This window comes from Bombina bombina, chromosome 4 (genome assembly GCF_027579735.1).
Source record: "Bombina bombina isolate aBomBom1 chromosome 4, aBomBom1.pri, whole genome shotgun sequence".
Lineage (NCBI taxonomy): Eukaryota > Metazoa > Chordata > Amphibia > Anura > Bombinatoridae > Bombina > Bombina bombina.
In genome coordinates, this window is record NC_069502.1 from 902,772,501 (window position 1) to 902,789,125 (window position 16,625).

Below are 16,625 nucleotides of genomic sequence, written 5' to 3' on the forward strand. Positions count from 1 at the left end.
GCAAGAGAATTAAGAAAAATTGATAATAAAAGCAAATTAGAAAGGTGCTTAAAATTGCCTGCTCTTTCTGAATCACAAAAGAAAAAATTTGAGATCAGTGTCCCTTTAAATCTTTTGGCCTTCAAATACTGTTTGAGCAGCTCAGTAAGAGGGATATTATTTAAAGTTGCACAGGCCACTTTTGGACCTTTTAAAAAGGTGGAAACGCTAAAGTAGATTAATTAAAGGGACACTGAACCCAAATTTTTTCTTTTGTGATTCAGATAGAGCATGGATTTTTAATCAACTTTCTAATTTACTCCTATTATCAAATTGTCTTTATTTCCTTGGTATCTTTATTTGAAATGCAAGAATGTAAGTTTAGATGCCAGCCCATTTTTGGTGAACAACCTGGGTTGTTCTTGCTGATTGGTGGATAAATTAATTCACCAATAAAAAGTGCTGTCCAGAGTACTAAACCAAAAAAAGCCTAGATATCTTCTTTTAAAAATAAAGATAGCAGGAGAACGAAGAAAAAAAATAATAGGAGTAAATTAGAAAGCTGCTTAAAATTGCATGCTCTATCTGAATCACGAAAGAAAAATAAAATGGGTTCAGTGTCCCTTTAATATAGTAAGTAATCCGCTCATTAAACCTTTAGTTTACTATTAACTATATGAAATCAGTTAAAATTTGAGGATTTGTTGTCTCTGAAAATGTGCGGAGGAATTAACTCTATAGCCCCCTGTGTAATATTTAACCCCCTTATTTATAGGCTAACCTTCTTCAAAAAATCATAATCCTCTAGCAACTTAATTCTATTACACTACATAAGATTGTTCGTGTACAAACATCAATAAGGCCTTAGTTAAAGGGCCATAATACCCAAATGTTTAAACACTTGAAAGTGATGCAGCATAGCTGTAAAAAGCTGACTAGAAAATATCTCCTGAGCATCTCTATGTAAAAAAGAAAGATATTTTACCTCAAAAGTTCCTCAGTAGCCACCTCCCATTGTAAAGGATTTTTAAGCAGCATTTTAGTGTGTCTGTCCTGGGACAGCTGAAAGGATGAGCATCGTGAACTCTCATATTTCACCAATCATGTAAAGGAAATCTCATGAGAGTTAAGTCAAATATCATGAGATCACAGAAAGAGTTCATGACCTCAGCACTGCTGATGCTGATTGGCTGCTGTTCATTTCTTCATTTTTTTTTTTTATTTTTTTTTACCTGCAGCTGGGAGCAGGTGAAGTATAACTTTTTACACAGAACTAACTCTGCTGAGCTGAGAAGATTGTGAGGTAAAATATCTTCCTTTTTTACATAGAGATGCTCAGGTGATATTTTCCTGTCAGCTTTTTACAGTTATACTGCATCAGATTCAAGTGATTTAGCATATGAGTATTATGTCCCTTTAAATAAGAGGACTTATGTGATTCATAGAGTAAAACATAGCTGACTCTATAACCATTATAGAGCTGAGGGGACCATCTCACACATGCAGATGTCTATGCCAATTTATTATATGTCGTAAGTAGTCATCCCCACAACATATCCATCTATAACATTATATAATAGCTTAAAAGGATATTAAAGACTACATAAAAAAAAATCATCTTTGGAAGGAATTGAGAAATGATACTGGCAGTTCTTGCATGTATACATGTTGCAGAAAGCACCTATGTATGGTTGAGAGGTGTGTGTGTGTGGGGGGGGGGGGGGGGAGGTTATTGTACCATACAATTCATCCTAACTGAGGCAATGATATGTACAAATATGGAACTGAAAAACTGTTTTGGCAATTATACTATACACGTAGGATAAAAAAAGAAGGAAAAAAAAAAAAAAATGAAAAAAACTGTCAGGATAAGAGAAAGCAATTTGTAGTAATCCCATCATAATAAGCATCCATCAAGCAGCATATATTTTACACAGAGTTTTAAGTAAGGTTGCCTAACAGCCATATACATCCTAACAACGAAAAACATGTGTCACATATTCCAAATAGTTATATGTCCCTTAAAACAGTTTGTCAGACCTAGAGGTCGTCATTAATACATAGATAGATCAGGAATAAACAGAACAATGCAGACCCAATTCTAATGTATTATTGCACTGTTGTTTGTAAATATCAGAGCATTTCCTCTTTGCACTTGTATGCCCTTTAAATGTGGGTATATTGCTGACAAAGATGCTACAATGTAATAAGGGTCTAATGTTGGTATATGTCTGACTGAGACTGCAAGATCAGTGAGCTTTAATGTGACATGTGGCTAAGAGGAGGGCTGTTGGGCCAAGGGTCTGGTTTAATATGTTAAATAACTGGCAAGGGGATGCTGGATCAGGGGTCCTTTTTGATATGCAAATGTGGTTGACATAGGGACTAGAGGGTGAGGAGCCTGATCTGATGTATCTGCCAGCTAAGGGTCTGTGTTAATGCAAGTAAATGGCTGACAGAGGTGCTGTAGACCCAGGACACTAATATGAGGTGTGATGTGGACTTGTAACTTACAGGGAGCTGCAGGACCTGGGATCTGACCTGACGTCTAATCACATACCCACCTACAACCCCTGGAGACACCCAGGATGATGATCAATAACATGCAGGAACTGAGTAACACACTATATTCCTGCTAATATATATATATATAAAAAAAACTAGTTAACTCAATGTTAAAGGGCCATGAACCCAAAATGTTTTTTTCTTTCATTCAGCTAGAGCATACAATTTAAAACAACTTTCCAGTTTACTTCTATTATCTAATTTGCTTAGTTCTCTTTGTATTCTTTGTTGAAAAAAACAGCAATGCACTACAGAGAGATAATTACCCCATTTGGTGAGCCAATAACATGCGGCATATATGTGCAACCACCAATCAGCAGCTACTGAGCCTACCTAGGCATCCTTTTAACAAAGTATAAAATTGTAAAGTTGCTTAAAATCCCATGCTCTAATTGAATCATTAAAGAAAAAAAAATTGAGTGTCATGTCCCTTTAAAGATAAGAAAATGTCAAAATCTAAGTTGTCCGGGACTAGTGGAAATTTTGAGATTATATATATATATATATATACACATACATATATGTGTGTGTGTATATATATATATATATATACACACACATACATATACAGGGGCCACACAGACCTATATGCACTTCACCTCCAAGAACCACCAGTTTACCTGGACCAATTGGAATTGCATAAAGGAAAATAAGGCGTTTGGTGTCTGGGTTGGGAGGATTTCTCTTTAATGTTCCTTTAAGTTCTAAAGACTGTTTCAGGAAAGACAGTGTTAAGGACCGTGGATTTATGTTTATACAAGGTGTATATACAGCATCAGCACACCTGGACCATTTATCCAGTGTAAGCATTGATCACAAATAACACAAATATACTTTTGACTATTGATATAAAACACTGCAGCACTGTGTTTATGTTACAGGAGCACTCACAGTAATAAGAAACCACTGGGTCCCGCTTGTCATGTTCCTGCGCAGTCCTCAGGTGATGCTGCAGGGACTTGAATTGAGGTGGTAAAGGAGGCAGGGGGGCGGCTGCAGCCATTTTGTGGACACACAGGGGGATTTTGGCTGCTGTCACAAAGGGTACTGCTCGCCTGTGTCGGCTATTACTACGAACTCGCGTTGTATTCAACTCTAGATGCAGCTCTTCCGCTTCCGTATTGGGCGGGACATTTGAGACATATAATATATGGGAGGAGGGAGGTGATTGTGGTTTAGGTTAGCATAGCTACAGGAGGGAGTCGGAGAGCGAGAGTGGAAGGGAAGGTTCTGAAATTGAATGCGGGAAAACGTGAATGGAACAGGGTTATAAAGAACTGCAAAATATAATAGATTAATAAAACTAACTTCCGTTGAAGGGGACATTTTCTAATGAAACAACAGAGCGGCTTTCAAGTTGTCCATAATTTTGGTCACGCAGCTACTACTGCTTCAATTAATTGGAGGATGAGGGGTTGGAGGGAGAGGTGAACGCGAACTTGAAAATGAGAGATAGATACTAGCAGAGTATCAAAGTAAATGTTAGGGACGCGGGAAGTATGAACTAGAATGGACGCGTACAAGTATAGAAAAAAAAAGGCATTTATGAGGAAGAAATGAAAAGATAACTCCTTTGGTAGGGAACATTTTACATTTCTAGAAAGAGCTTGATGGGAAAATAATGTATCCCCAGAGGAGCTTTCAAGTGCCTCCATAATTCGTGTTACACAATTACTGTCTAAAATTAACTAGAAAAAGGGTTGCTTGCTCAAAGGGAGAAGTTTGGAGGGGGTGTAAATAGGACGTGCAAATGGAGGAAGAAAGTGTAGCAGTAAAATACGAATTGTGATTATGGGGTGCAAAGCAAACAGTTATATAAAAATAAATAAATGGACTGTGACTGTTGAAGGGAACATTTTATTTTTTGAAAACGGAGGGTAAATTATGCAACACATATACATAGGTGCTTACAAGTGACTACTAAACCAGTGCCTAAAATGATCTAGATAAGGGGTTGCATGCTATAATGCAGAAGCAGCTTTAATTAATAATAAAGACCTAAAACGTATGGCCTCAACTATCAGGGAAACCCTACAATAGCTATAAAGTGATATTTAGCCAATTCATGTGACCATCTACTCAGAATTAAACTTTTATCATTCAGATATGGTATGCAATTTTAAACAACTTTCCATTTTACTTTTATAATAAAATTTTCTTTGGTATCTTGGTATTCTTTGTTGAAAGCTAAACAGATGTTAGCTCATGTTAATTTCTTAGCCCTTGAAGGCGGCCTCTTGTCTGAATCCATTTGACCGTTTTTCATAGCTAGAGGGCTTTAATTTGTGTGCCATGTAGATAACATTGTGCTCATGCCCGTGGAGTTACTTATGAGAGGGCACTGATTGTCTAAAATGCAAGTCTGTCAAGATAAGTAGGCAGTTTGCAGAGGCTTAGATACAAGATAATCACAGAAATAAAAAGTATATTAATATAACTGTGTTGGTTAAGGCAAACTGGGGAATGGGTAATAAAGGGATTATCTATCTGTTTAAACAATAAAAAAAAAATCTGGAGTAGACTGTCCCTTTAAGCAAGAACACTTTGGACCAATTTTAAGTAGAACTGACTTTAATCTACGACATTTTATACTGACAGATATTATGGCATTATTTGAAGGGTGCTATTTTAGGTGCCACGGCACACTGTTTTAGACATGTCTGTAAATTAAAGAGGAATCAAATATCGTTTTCTGAAGACATAGCATAGACACTAAAGACACAAAAATCTTTTAAAAAAATACAAATTTTGCCAGTGATGAGACTATGGTGACTCAAAAAATAAAATGTACACTTAATTAGCAAGGTCAAAGCAAATGCAGAAGAGAAGATAGGCCAGTCAGTAAACTGTTGGGATAAAACCTCCTTTAGATATATCAGCGGCAGCAGGAAAACTAAGAGAGGAATAGTAATACTTAACAATTGAAGGTAGAGTGGTGGAAGCAGATAAGGAAATGGTTTCTAAACTTCTGTCTTAACTAAAGATTGTGAAGATAAAACAAAAAAATGAAGAGTTGCTACAAAAAAATGGAAATGGACATAGTGCTAATCTTACAGATGATGATGTTTTAGTGGCATTATTAAAAAGAAAAAAAAAAGTCTGTGGGTCCAGATAATCATGTAAGGGTTTTTAATAAACTTTGATCTGTGCTAGCTGCCCCATTAGATGGTCTATTTAATCATCATTAAAGGGACAGTCAACACCAGAATTTTTGTTGTTTAAAAAGAAAGATAATCCCTTTATTACCCATTCCCCAGGTTTGCACAACCAACACAGTTATATTAATATACTTTTTACCTCTGTAATTATCTTGTATCTAAGCTTCTGCTGACTGCCCCCTTATTTCAGTTCTTTTGACAGACATGCAGTTTAGCCAATCAGTGCTCAGTCCTAGGTCAGTTTACGTGCATGAGCTCAATGTTATCTATATGAAACGTGAACTAATGCCCTCTAGTGATCAAAATGTATTCAGATTAGAGGCAGTCTTCAAGGTCTAAGAAATTAGCATATGAACATCCTAGTTTTAACTTTCAACTAAGAATACCAAGAGAACAAAGCAAAATTGGTGATAAAAGTAAATTGGGAAGTTGTTTAAAATTGCATACCCTATTTAAATCATGAAAGTTTTTTTTGGACTTGACTGTCCCTTTAACAGGAGTTATTCCAGTTCATTGAACAATAGAAAAGGGCAGTAGGGAAGATTCTGTTAACTACAGGTCTGCCAGTTTAACTTCTGTAGAAGGGAAACAAATGGAAACTTTTAAAGGAAAGAATTGTAACTTACCATACAGACTAATAATTTAGAGGACCAAGAAAACAGTGCGGTTTTGTGTCAATAATATTATGTCACACTAATCTAATTGACGTCTTTGCCTATGTAACCAAAGTGTTAGACCAGGATGTAGCAGTAGATGTTGCTTATCTGGATTTTAGCAAAACATTAGACACACTCTCAAAGCAAACTCATTCATAAATTGTACCTCCTTGTTTTAGACTAAAAAAATGCAGTGTATTCAGCGTAGGGGACAGTAACTAGTAGTGTTCCTCAAGGATCAGTTATAGGACCTGTTTTGGTTAAGATATTTATGAGTGAAGCAAAGGTCTACAAGGGAAAGTTGATTTTTCAGGGGTGTAAATCAAATGAGAAGTGTTATGAAACAATTGGAAGTTTGGACGAATTATTGGAATCTAAAGCTCAATATCACAAAGTGCAGAATTATGCATTTAGGAAAGAGAAATCCAAATGTTAATTACAGACTCAATTACACTGCTGATTGTTAAAGAAAGAAACAGAACTTGAAAATTATTATTTCATATGATTTGAAATTTGGTAATCAATGCAGTATTGCAGCAAGTAAGCTAGAATGGCTGTAACTATAGAGGTATTTGCAGCAATAATTGTAAGATTCCTATGACAATTTACTGACCACTAGTTATTCTCTGTATTGCTGGTGGCCATATCTCCATAAGGATGTAAATAATATTGAATCCGTTCAAAGGAGGGCTACTAAAATGGTACTTGGCATAAACAATAAAACATAAAAATAAAGACTTTATGTCCTTAGTATGTATAGCTTAGAGGAGAGAAGTGAAATATATGATATAAACGTTTAAAGGGACACTGTACCCAAAAATTTAAGTTCGTGATTCAGATTGAGCATGAAATTTTATGCAAATTTCGAATTTACTCCTATTATCAAATTTTCTTCATTCTCTTGGTATCTTTATTTGAAATGCAAGAATGTAAGTTTAGATGCCGGCCAATTTTTGGTGAACAACCTGGGTTGTCTTTGCTGATTGGTGGATAAATTCATCCACCAATAAAAAAGTGCTGTCCAGAGTACTGAAACCAAAAAAAAGCTTAGATGCCTTCTTTTTCAAAAAATGTTAGCAAGAGAACGAAGAAAAATTGATAATAGCAGTAAATTAGAAAGTTGCTTAAAATTGCATGCTCTTTCTGAATTACAAATGAACAATTTTGGGTTCAGTGTCCCTTTAAGTATATTATGGGCTTAAAAAATGAGGCTATAAGCATTTAAAAAAAAGAGCAACACTAGAACAAGGGGTCATGATCTCAAGTTGAAGGGTAGCAGGTTCATGAGTAATTTGCAGAAGCAGTTTTTCAGAGAAAGGGTAATTAGTTCATATAATTTACTTCCATTATAGGTTGTAAAGACAGACACTTCAAGAATGCCTGGGATAAGCCTTAGACTATCCTTTGATTTAATTAAAAATTTACACTTTATAGTGTTGTGCCTATGATTCGTATCTTTCTAAACTCTATGTTATGATATATTTGGATTAATTTAGTTTATGGCACCATGGTCTTCATTATGCTTAGATCTTAGTTGAAGACGATATTTGTATAGAAATAAGGCAGCATGTGGGAATTTTAAGTAAATCTTTATCAGAGATGTAAGGAAAGTGCAACAAAGAATTGGTGGGTATAGTGTGTGTTTTGTTGTAGATGCCCTTAAGAGGCATTGTTTTATACAGATTTTTTTTTATTCTTGCACAGTTTCAAAATGCAACATTCCAAATTAAAAAGCCAAATGCCACAGAAGCAGCCATTTTCTGCATATGCATAGTGAATTAATGCCTTTCTATCAATATTATTTTTATTGTGAATTGATGACAATTTAAAGGGCCATAATACCCAAATGTTTAAACACTTGAAAGGGATGCAGTATAGCTGTAAAAAACTGACTAGAAAATATCACTTGAACATTTCTATGTAAAAAAGAAAAATATTTTACCTCAAAAGTTTCTCAGTAGCCACATCACATTGTAAAGGACTTCTTAACAACAAATCAGTATGTCTGTCCCGGGACAGCGGAAAGAGCACACTCATCTCATTTCCCTATTCAGTGTAAGGAAGTTTACAATGAAATTTCATGAGAGTTAAGTCAAATCTCATGAGATCACAGTAAAAGAGTTCATGACCTCTGCAATGTTGATGCTGATTGGCTGCTGTTGATTTTTTAATTTTTTTATTTTTCTTTACCTGCAGCTGGGCAACAGCTGAGTATAAATTTTTACACAGAATTTACTCTGCTGAGCTGAGGAGATTGTGAGGTAAAATATCTTCCTTTTTTACATAGAGATGCTCAGGTGTTATTTTCCTGTCAGCTTTTTACAGTTATACTGCATCAGTTTCAAGTGATTTAGCATATGAGTATTATGTCCCTTTAACAATTCTGTAGAAGAATGGATAGAAATTTCCACTATGTTAGCAAGTCATGTCATTTATTGTGCATTCGTGACATGCTATAAGCCTTCGAGCAACATTTTAAAGAGAATATCCTTGTCATATTTCCTGTATTCTATAAGGGTTTCATTAACTGGTATAGGAAGAACCAAAACTGACTGATCTTTAAGTTGATTTAATTAAGCTTAAATTCCCTGTTGCCAAATCAGATAAGATAACCCCTTAAATGAAATCATCATCTTTACCTTCTAATCTGTTGACATCTAAATAGAGGCAGCTTGCTATGATGTCAAAGAAACAAATTTGCATTATGAATAATAATGGAATAACAGCTCTAAATAATAGAATTGTTTAACAGTGGAACTGTTTTTGGGCTTTAGCTGAGTCACTAAATCAGGTAAAACTTCAGATTACCACTCTTTATACATGCAAGCATGATAAGGGTATTTATATAAAAATTAGACCACTCATAATACGATAAGATAGTTCATTGGGTGTAAGAACATCTAAACTGCAACCTGCTTCAAATTATGACCAGAGTCTAAGGGCCCCATTTAACAAAAAGCAGCTAGACAGGTTTCACAGCCAACATCAGTTGCTATTTACCATTACACCAGCTAGTATATGGCCAACAGCTTCCTGTCTGCATGCCACTCATTCCAGATGAATTAATCTGGGACGATTTATCTTCAGCACATCTAAAAAGTGTCAGAGTGGTTAGTAAACCTTATTTTAAGACCATTTCTTCTTAATTTGTTGTTGTAGCCTCTACCACAAGGGCTCCCAAGCTACATATGCAGCTTAATAAATGGAGTTTTATCTACTCTGGACTAGAGATGTAAAATTTCCGGAAATGTTTAAGCCATGTAAAAAAGCTTGGAGTAATTTTACAAATGAAAAGTCAACTTATTCAGTAAATAAACTAAACTTGCTTTTTTTTGTTACAAATGGAATAACATATACGTTAACTGTATACGTTACTACTCATGAGAATAGGTGACCACCCCCCTTTCTATCAAAAGCAACAAATAAAGCAAGAAACCATCAACATAAAAAAAACAACAGATTTGCCCCTTAGCAGAAATTGCAAATACAAAGGTAAGTAACTGTCATTATTTTTGCCAGTAGAAGATGAACATTGGGGAGTGTAAGGACCACCTCAATATTTAAGCTCTGTAGCGCGGTTTAACTTTGGAGTGGTGCTTTTAAAAAAAAAAATTGAGAAAATGAACCAGATACAACATATATGTGCAATTTAATTTATCTAATTTTCTGAACTACTGCTATCATTTTCCGTTTCTTCTTCCTCTTCATATTTGTAATTTTTCTCATTGACATCTAAAAACGTAAGGTTTGCACAAAATGAAACAAGCTTTTCTACCCTTTCACGGGTTAGTTTGTTTCGTGATTTGACTTTGCTCTCTGCAGAAATTGCACTGTGGAAATGTTTCCAAACTCTAGATGTTGGTCTCACCATTTTATTTAGAGGAGGAATAAAACAAAACATTTTACTGGCAAGACTATAGCTAAACATTATGCTGTGATGGGGAGAACATGAATCATTTACCGTATTTTTCGCACCATAAGACGCACCTGACCATAAGACGCACCTAGTTTTTAGAGGAGGAAAACAAGAAAAAAAAATATTCTGAATCAAATGGTGTAGTAAACTATTTAATAAACTATAACACAATAATAGAACAGTCAACAGGGGAATAAAGAACCATCATCAGTGTCATTAACAAATGAAGAGAGACTTTAAGCTTTTAAGTACTTTTCTAGTCTGTGTACCCCAAGAACTCTGAATCGCTAGAGTCAGAATTTAAGAAGCTGAGATCACAAACATCACTTTCTTCATCTTCAGCTAAGAAATCATCTTCGGTTCCATCCAAAGCATTGCTAATGCCACATTTTTTGAATGACTGTACAACGATTTCCTCCTTCACTGAGTGCCATGATGTTTTCACCCATTCACAAACTTGAGTGATAGAGGGCCTCTTCATTCGTCCAGTAGGTGTCAGATCATGATTACCAGCAGCCATCCATTTGTTCCACTCTTCTCGCATAAAGACCTTAAATGGTTTGTTAATTGAAACGTCGAGAGGTTGCAGCTGGCTGGTAAGACCTCCCGGAATTACAGCTAGATGAGTCTTTACTTCTTTAAAGCACTTTTTTGTAGTTTCGCTAATATGTGCTCTAAACTGGTCAAGCACTAATAAGGCAGGTTTTTTCAGAAGCCCTCCAGGACGTTTGCACCACACTTTTTCAAGCCATATTCTCATTCCATTTTCGTCCATCCATCCTTTCTCATGAACATGTACAACAACTCCTCTTGGAATCACTTCTTTTGGAAATGTTTTCCTTTTAAAAATTAACATGGGTGGCAATTTGGTGCCGTCTGCACAGCAAGATAACACAACCGTGTAATGGGTTTTCTCATGTCCGGAGGTTTTCACGGTGATAGTTTTGGCACCTTTCAGATCAACAGTCCTATTAGATGGCACATCAAAGGTTAGCGGGACTTCATCCATATTCCCAATCTGCCCAATTTCAAACTCATTTTTCTTCCTAGCATCAATTACAAATTTATGAAAAGACAGAATCTTATTTTCATATTCTTCTGGCATTTTTTGCGCAATTCTAGTTTTGGTGCGCATAGCAAGGCCACATCGCCTCATAAACCTGTAGCACCATGATGGTGATCCAGTAAAATCATGAATGCCATTCTCTACAGCAGAGCTTTCCAAACTTTTCATGTTGGTGACACACTTTGTAGACCTACATCATTTTGCGACACAGTAATTCAGTTGTACTAGCAAAAAGGAGATTAAACTAACTTGTTTTAAAAGATACGGACACATACATAAATTATATAATAACAAAATGTATTTACAAGTAACAGTATGTATGTGCAAGAATTAAAAAAAGTTTAATAACACCAATAGCTACTTACTATTTTAATGGGATGTATGAGGTTGATGGGATGAACACAGTTTCTGAATATTTGGTGGAATATTGGATAAAGACAAGCACATTTCATCATTAAGCATTTTTAAGCTTCCACTTCCTATCTATATATAAAGAGCAGGAGCAGCAATGCACTACTGGGAGATAGTTGCAAAAAAATCCCACTGACTTGCAGTCACGAGCCAATTAAGGAGACTACACGTGCAGTCAGGAGCCAATGTGCCGCCAAATCCGCCAATGGGAATAGTTTCAGTTCCCACTGAGCTGTGCCAATTGGTTAAGATGATCTGTGACCCACTAGGTATCAATCACGTGTCAACCATGTGATATGCGTAGCAGGCAGGCAGGCAGAAAGTCAGAAAACAAAAAACAATTAAAAAAAAAAAATGTAAATTTAAAAAAAATTGTGCTGAAGCAGGGACACACCTACACACTGCTGCCGACACACTAGTGTGTCCCGACACACAGTTTGGAAAGCACTGCTCTACAGCAATGCGTTTGGCTTCATATATTATCATTTTTGTAGAGACTGATAAGCCATTATTCCGGTGATGTGTGATCCATTCTTTCATGGTCACGTCTAACTGTGGCCACTTTGCAGCATGCCCACGAAAAGTGTGCTTACTTTTATTCGCTTTTTGCAGCTGATCCTCCTGTTTTCTCCACTCTCTTATCATTTTTTCAGTTGGAGGTGGCCCAAAATGTCTCTCTGCTGCTCTGTTTCCATGCTCCTTTGCATATTTTACTACCTCTAGTTTAAAAGGAATCTTATATGCTATTCTTTTCTGCTTTATCATCTTTGTACCGGTATGTACGGGGGAGGTTTTCTGCAAGAAAATACAGTGATGAAAAAACTGTCAGTAACACACACACATTCGCTCCATAACACATGTACACACTGTGATTGTGTTTTGTGAATAGTAGTGTTTTATGGAGGCTTTTAAAGTTTGAAATGAAATACGGTACCGCAAAGAATCTTGGATTTACCGTATACCGTACATACAGTAGATTTTGACTTCTGGACTTTCTGGAATATACGGTAGTGCGCTACGGTGAGGATACATTTTGCCGCCCCTGACCCGCCATGATTACCGGTACATACCATCCCCATTGCTAGTTAAAGGGATATCAAACACCATTTTTTTCTTTCATGATTCAGACAGAGCATGCAATGTTAAGCAAATTTGATTATCAATTTTGTTTCTTCTCTTGCTATCTGTATTTAAAAATTAGGACTGTAAGGTTAGGAGTTGTCTCATTTTTGGTTTAGCACCTGAGTAGCTATTCCTACCGTAATTGCTACCCTAACCCTTAACCCTAATAACCTACCGGTAAACCCTAACCCTAATAACCTAAACCCGAACCCAAAACCCTAATAACCTAAAACCCTAATCCCTAATAACCTAAACCTTAACCCCAAACCCTACGTAACTCTAAACCCTAACCCTAATAACCTAAACCCTAACCCCAAACCCCAACCCTTACCCTAACCCTAAACCCAACCCTAACCCCAACCCTAAACCCAACCCTAACCCCAACCCTAACCCAACCCCAACCCTAAACCCAACCCTAAACCCAACCCTAACCCCAACCCTAAACCCAACCCTAAACCCAACCCTAAACCCAACCCTAAACCCAACCCTAAACCCAACCCTAACCCTAAACCAAACCCTAACCCTAAACAAGAATATTCATATCACACACTGTAGTAGTGTATGATCGGTGGATGATGCTGAAATGCACCTTAAGGGTATGAAATAGGGAGAAGTGTATGTGTTACGGTACTGTTGGGTCCTCTGTGTTGTGCCGGTCATGTGACACACTCCCTGCTAGGGTAGCTGAAAGAACTTGCCTCCGGACTGTCCAATTTTGGCCCCATATGCAAAGCAGGTCAGTTTATTGGAGCTTATTAAAATTGAAATCCATAGTGGCAAAAGACATCCAGATCAGCAGACATGCTGGATGTTTTATGCCACTATTGATTTCAATTTTAATAGGTACGGTAATCCGGTAATCAACTTTAAATACGGTACCTAGATTTATTTCAAACAGCTTCCATTACCTCCATTCAGACCGGTATTCATGATAAATCCATTTAAAGGATTCATGGCAGGCAGACACAAAATGAGAGGACAACCTGCCATGAATCCTTTGAATGGATTTATCATGAATATCGGTCCGGATCGAGATAATAGAGGCTGTTTGAAATAATAAAGTTGGCTCCAATTGCCCGTTTGTTTTTCACTGAACATGAGGGGGGGGGGGGCGAATCCTCTCACCTGTTGCTTTTCAGAGTACTACGGTAGCTGCAGATCCCCGGGGCTTTACAGCTTCCGGTTCACTCAGTTCAGCCCCCAGGCAATTCAGGATGATCGCCTATAACACCCGGAGTAGGCGGAGAGGGGAACCATCGGCAGCAACCAGTCAAATCTGCTAGTAAGCCGGAGGGGATGCACACCTAGGAGACTTTGGAAGGTGCCGAGACAGAAAGGTGTTCGCAACAACCGAGAGCAGAGTGACCGGCTTGGGCAAGCAGCAGCGGTGAGACAGTGGGGAGGAGGCGCCATCTTAGGCTTACACAGTACCGGTAAGTGCGCAACGCTCCGCTACCACATTCAGGGGTCCAAGTAGAAGCCAGCAATCTAGTAATATAGGAAAGTGCTTTGCTGGTCTTAAAAACACTATACAGCACACCATTAGTAAATAAGCAACGCTTGCTACCCGGTACCAGCCTAAAAATGCAAGCACAGGGCCTGCATTCGCACTATAAGACGCACAGACATTTCTCCTTGCTTTTGAGAGGGAAAAAAGTGCGTCTTATGGTGCGAAAAATACGGTAGTTAAAGGTTATAAAGACAAACTAATTTGTTAGACAAATTTTAACCTCTTACCTTTCAATTAAGGCCTGAGAGGACAGAAACTATTGTCTCCTGGACACCAACACTCACCCACTGTAGGAGGTATAAGATGGAGCCCACAAGCAAACTAAACGGAAGCCTTTCCCCTGCAGTGCCCCCTAGAGGCAGAAATGCATATTTCTCTTATTTGAGAATTGCATTGAGAAGTACAGTGTACTTGAATTGTATTCCAGGATTTTCTTGTCTTCAGCTGAGAGAACTTGCAATAATTTGAGACTTTACATAAAATCTCAGAAGTCTTTTATTAAGGTCTTCATGTTATATAGTTTGAATACTATGTCATAGACATATTATTTATCATTCTAAAAGAACATATTTATTACACACTCAATATGTTTTTTTTCAATTCTTCCGGAAAAAACGGCTCTGTTTTCCCCCAATATTTCCATTTTTTTCCCCAGGCCTTCCCATCTCTACTCTGGACCTCTAGCAAAGGAACTCTCCTAGTAGTAGATAAAGTAGGATCTGCCACCATAGGTGATTGACAACACCAAAGTTACTATCATCTAAATGACAATGGTAGTTCAAAGATCAGTGGTTATTAGTACTATACCAACACAACACATGGCCCCCTGAGATTTGGGATGATATATATATTATCTTTTTTTCAAAATTATTTTTATTGAGTTTTAAGTATACATTAATACATAAATAAATAAACATTAAACCAATGCGTTCCAGTACTCTGTTGAGTTATTTCTAGAAAGTCGTTAACATTCAGATTTTATGCATGGACTAACGTCATCAGTTGCTATACATACAGTGCCAAATGACCTTAACGAATCAGCAATGATGGTGACCAACTGGAGCATGTTAGGGTTGTTAGGACTGACGGGGGTTCCTTGGTTATTTTGGTATCTCAATAAAATGTAATGTCTAGAAAGGTGTTTAAGTTTTGATTCCTAAAGTACACATAATCTTCCAATGTGAGAGTTTGATTCATGTGGGATATCCACTCTCCAAATGAGGGAGTGGAAGGATTTTTCGATTTTCTGGCTATTAGCATTTTAGCTTAGTTTAGAGAGATTTGTAGCAGACGGAGGCAGAGTTTACATGTTTTTTTGTGGTAGCAGGTTTAAAAGTGCTATTATAGCGGTCAGGGAGAAATGATGCTCTAAGAGTGTTTGCAAAAAGTTTTCTATGTTCCTCCAGAAGGATTAGAGGCAGGGGCAGGACCACCACATATGGAGCATAGTGCCCCTGTTATTGCATTACCTCCAGCATTTGTCAGAGGAAAAAGGAAATACGCTTTTCAGGCATGTCAGTGTTAGGTACCATCTCGTCATGACCTTATAATTTAATTCTAAAAACTTAGTTTATGTTAATGATCTTCTAGTAAAGTCTAAGATTTGTTTCCAAGTTTGTTTCTCAAATTCTATGTCTAGTTCAGAGTGCCATTTATTTGTAAAGGCTGGTAGTTGTGTTGACTGGTCTACGGTTAGAACGGTTTTTGCTATGGATAACGAGTGTTTAAGCCGGCCTTCTGCTATCCACATAGATTCAAAAGGCGTTAATTGTCTAGTTCAGTCTTGTTTATGGTCTGAGGTCTGTAGGAGGTGTTGTAGCTGCTGATATTTGAGCCATTGAGGAAATGCTCCATTGAAGAATTCTTTTAATTCTACTCTGGTTTTTAACGAGGGGCCCTTAAGTAATTTGCATATGGGTATTGTATAGCCTATCTCATGTTTTGTTGTGGAGCTGTGGTTGTAGTCTAACTCGCCTAGGAATTCTGCATTCAGAGCGATTGGGGATAATTGGGATGATATATTTGTAAGGTCTTCACTGATCCTTTGATATGCAATTATTCTTTCTGGAACTGCAGCACATTCCTATTACATATGTTTTTCAAATTATTTAGTAATAAGTACCCTTAGATGTATTATCTTTGTCCTTAGTACCTACTATCCACAATATGTAAATATTACTGATATATATAACAACCCATATAATTAAAAAAGTAAGACACTTCATGTCTTGTCAAGTTTACA

General features: G+C 37.0%; 1 protein-coding gene across 1 annotated transcript in view; it reads right to left on the reverse strand.

The window, feature by feature from the left end:
• Positions 1-3,658, reverse strand: part of VTA1 (vesicle trafficking 1) — a 725,433-nt gene extending 721,775 nt beyond the window's left edge. The window contains exon 1 of the mRNA XM_053711824.1: positions 3,436-3,658. Within this exon, the coding sequence (XP_053567799.1) occupies positions 3,436-3,547 (112 nt within the window). The 5' untranslated portion in view covers positions 3,548-3,658. The remainder of the gene's footprint in view (positions 1-3,435) is intronic.
• Between the last annotated feature and the right edge of the window lie 12,967 nt (positions 3,659-16,625).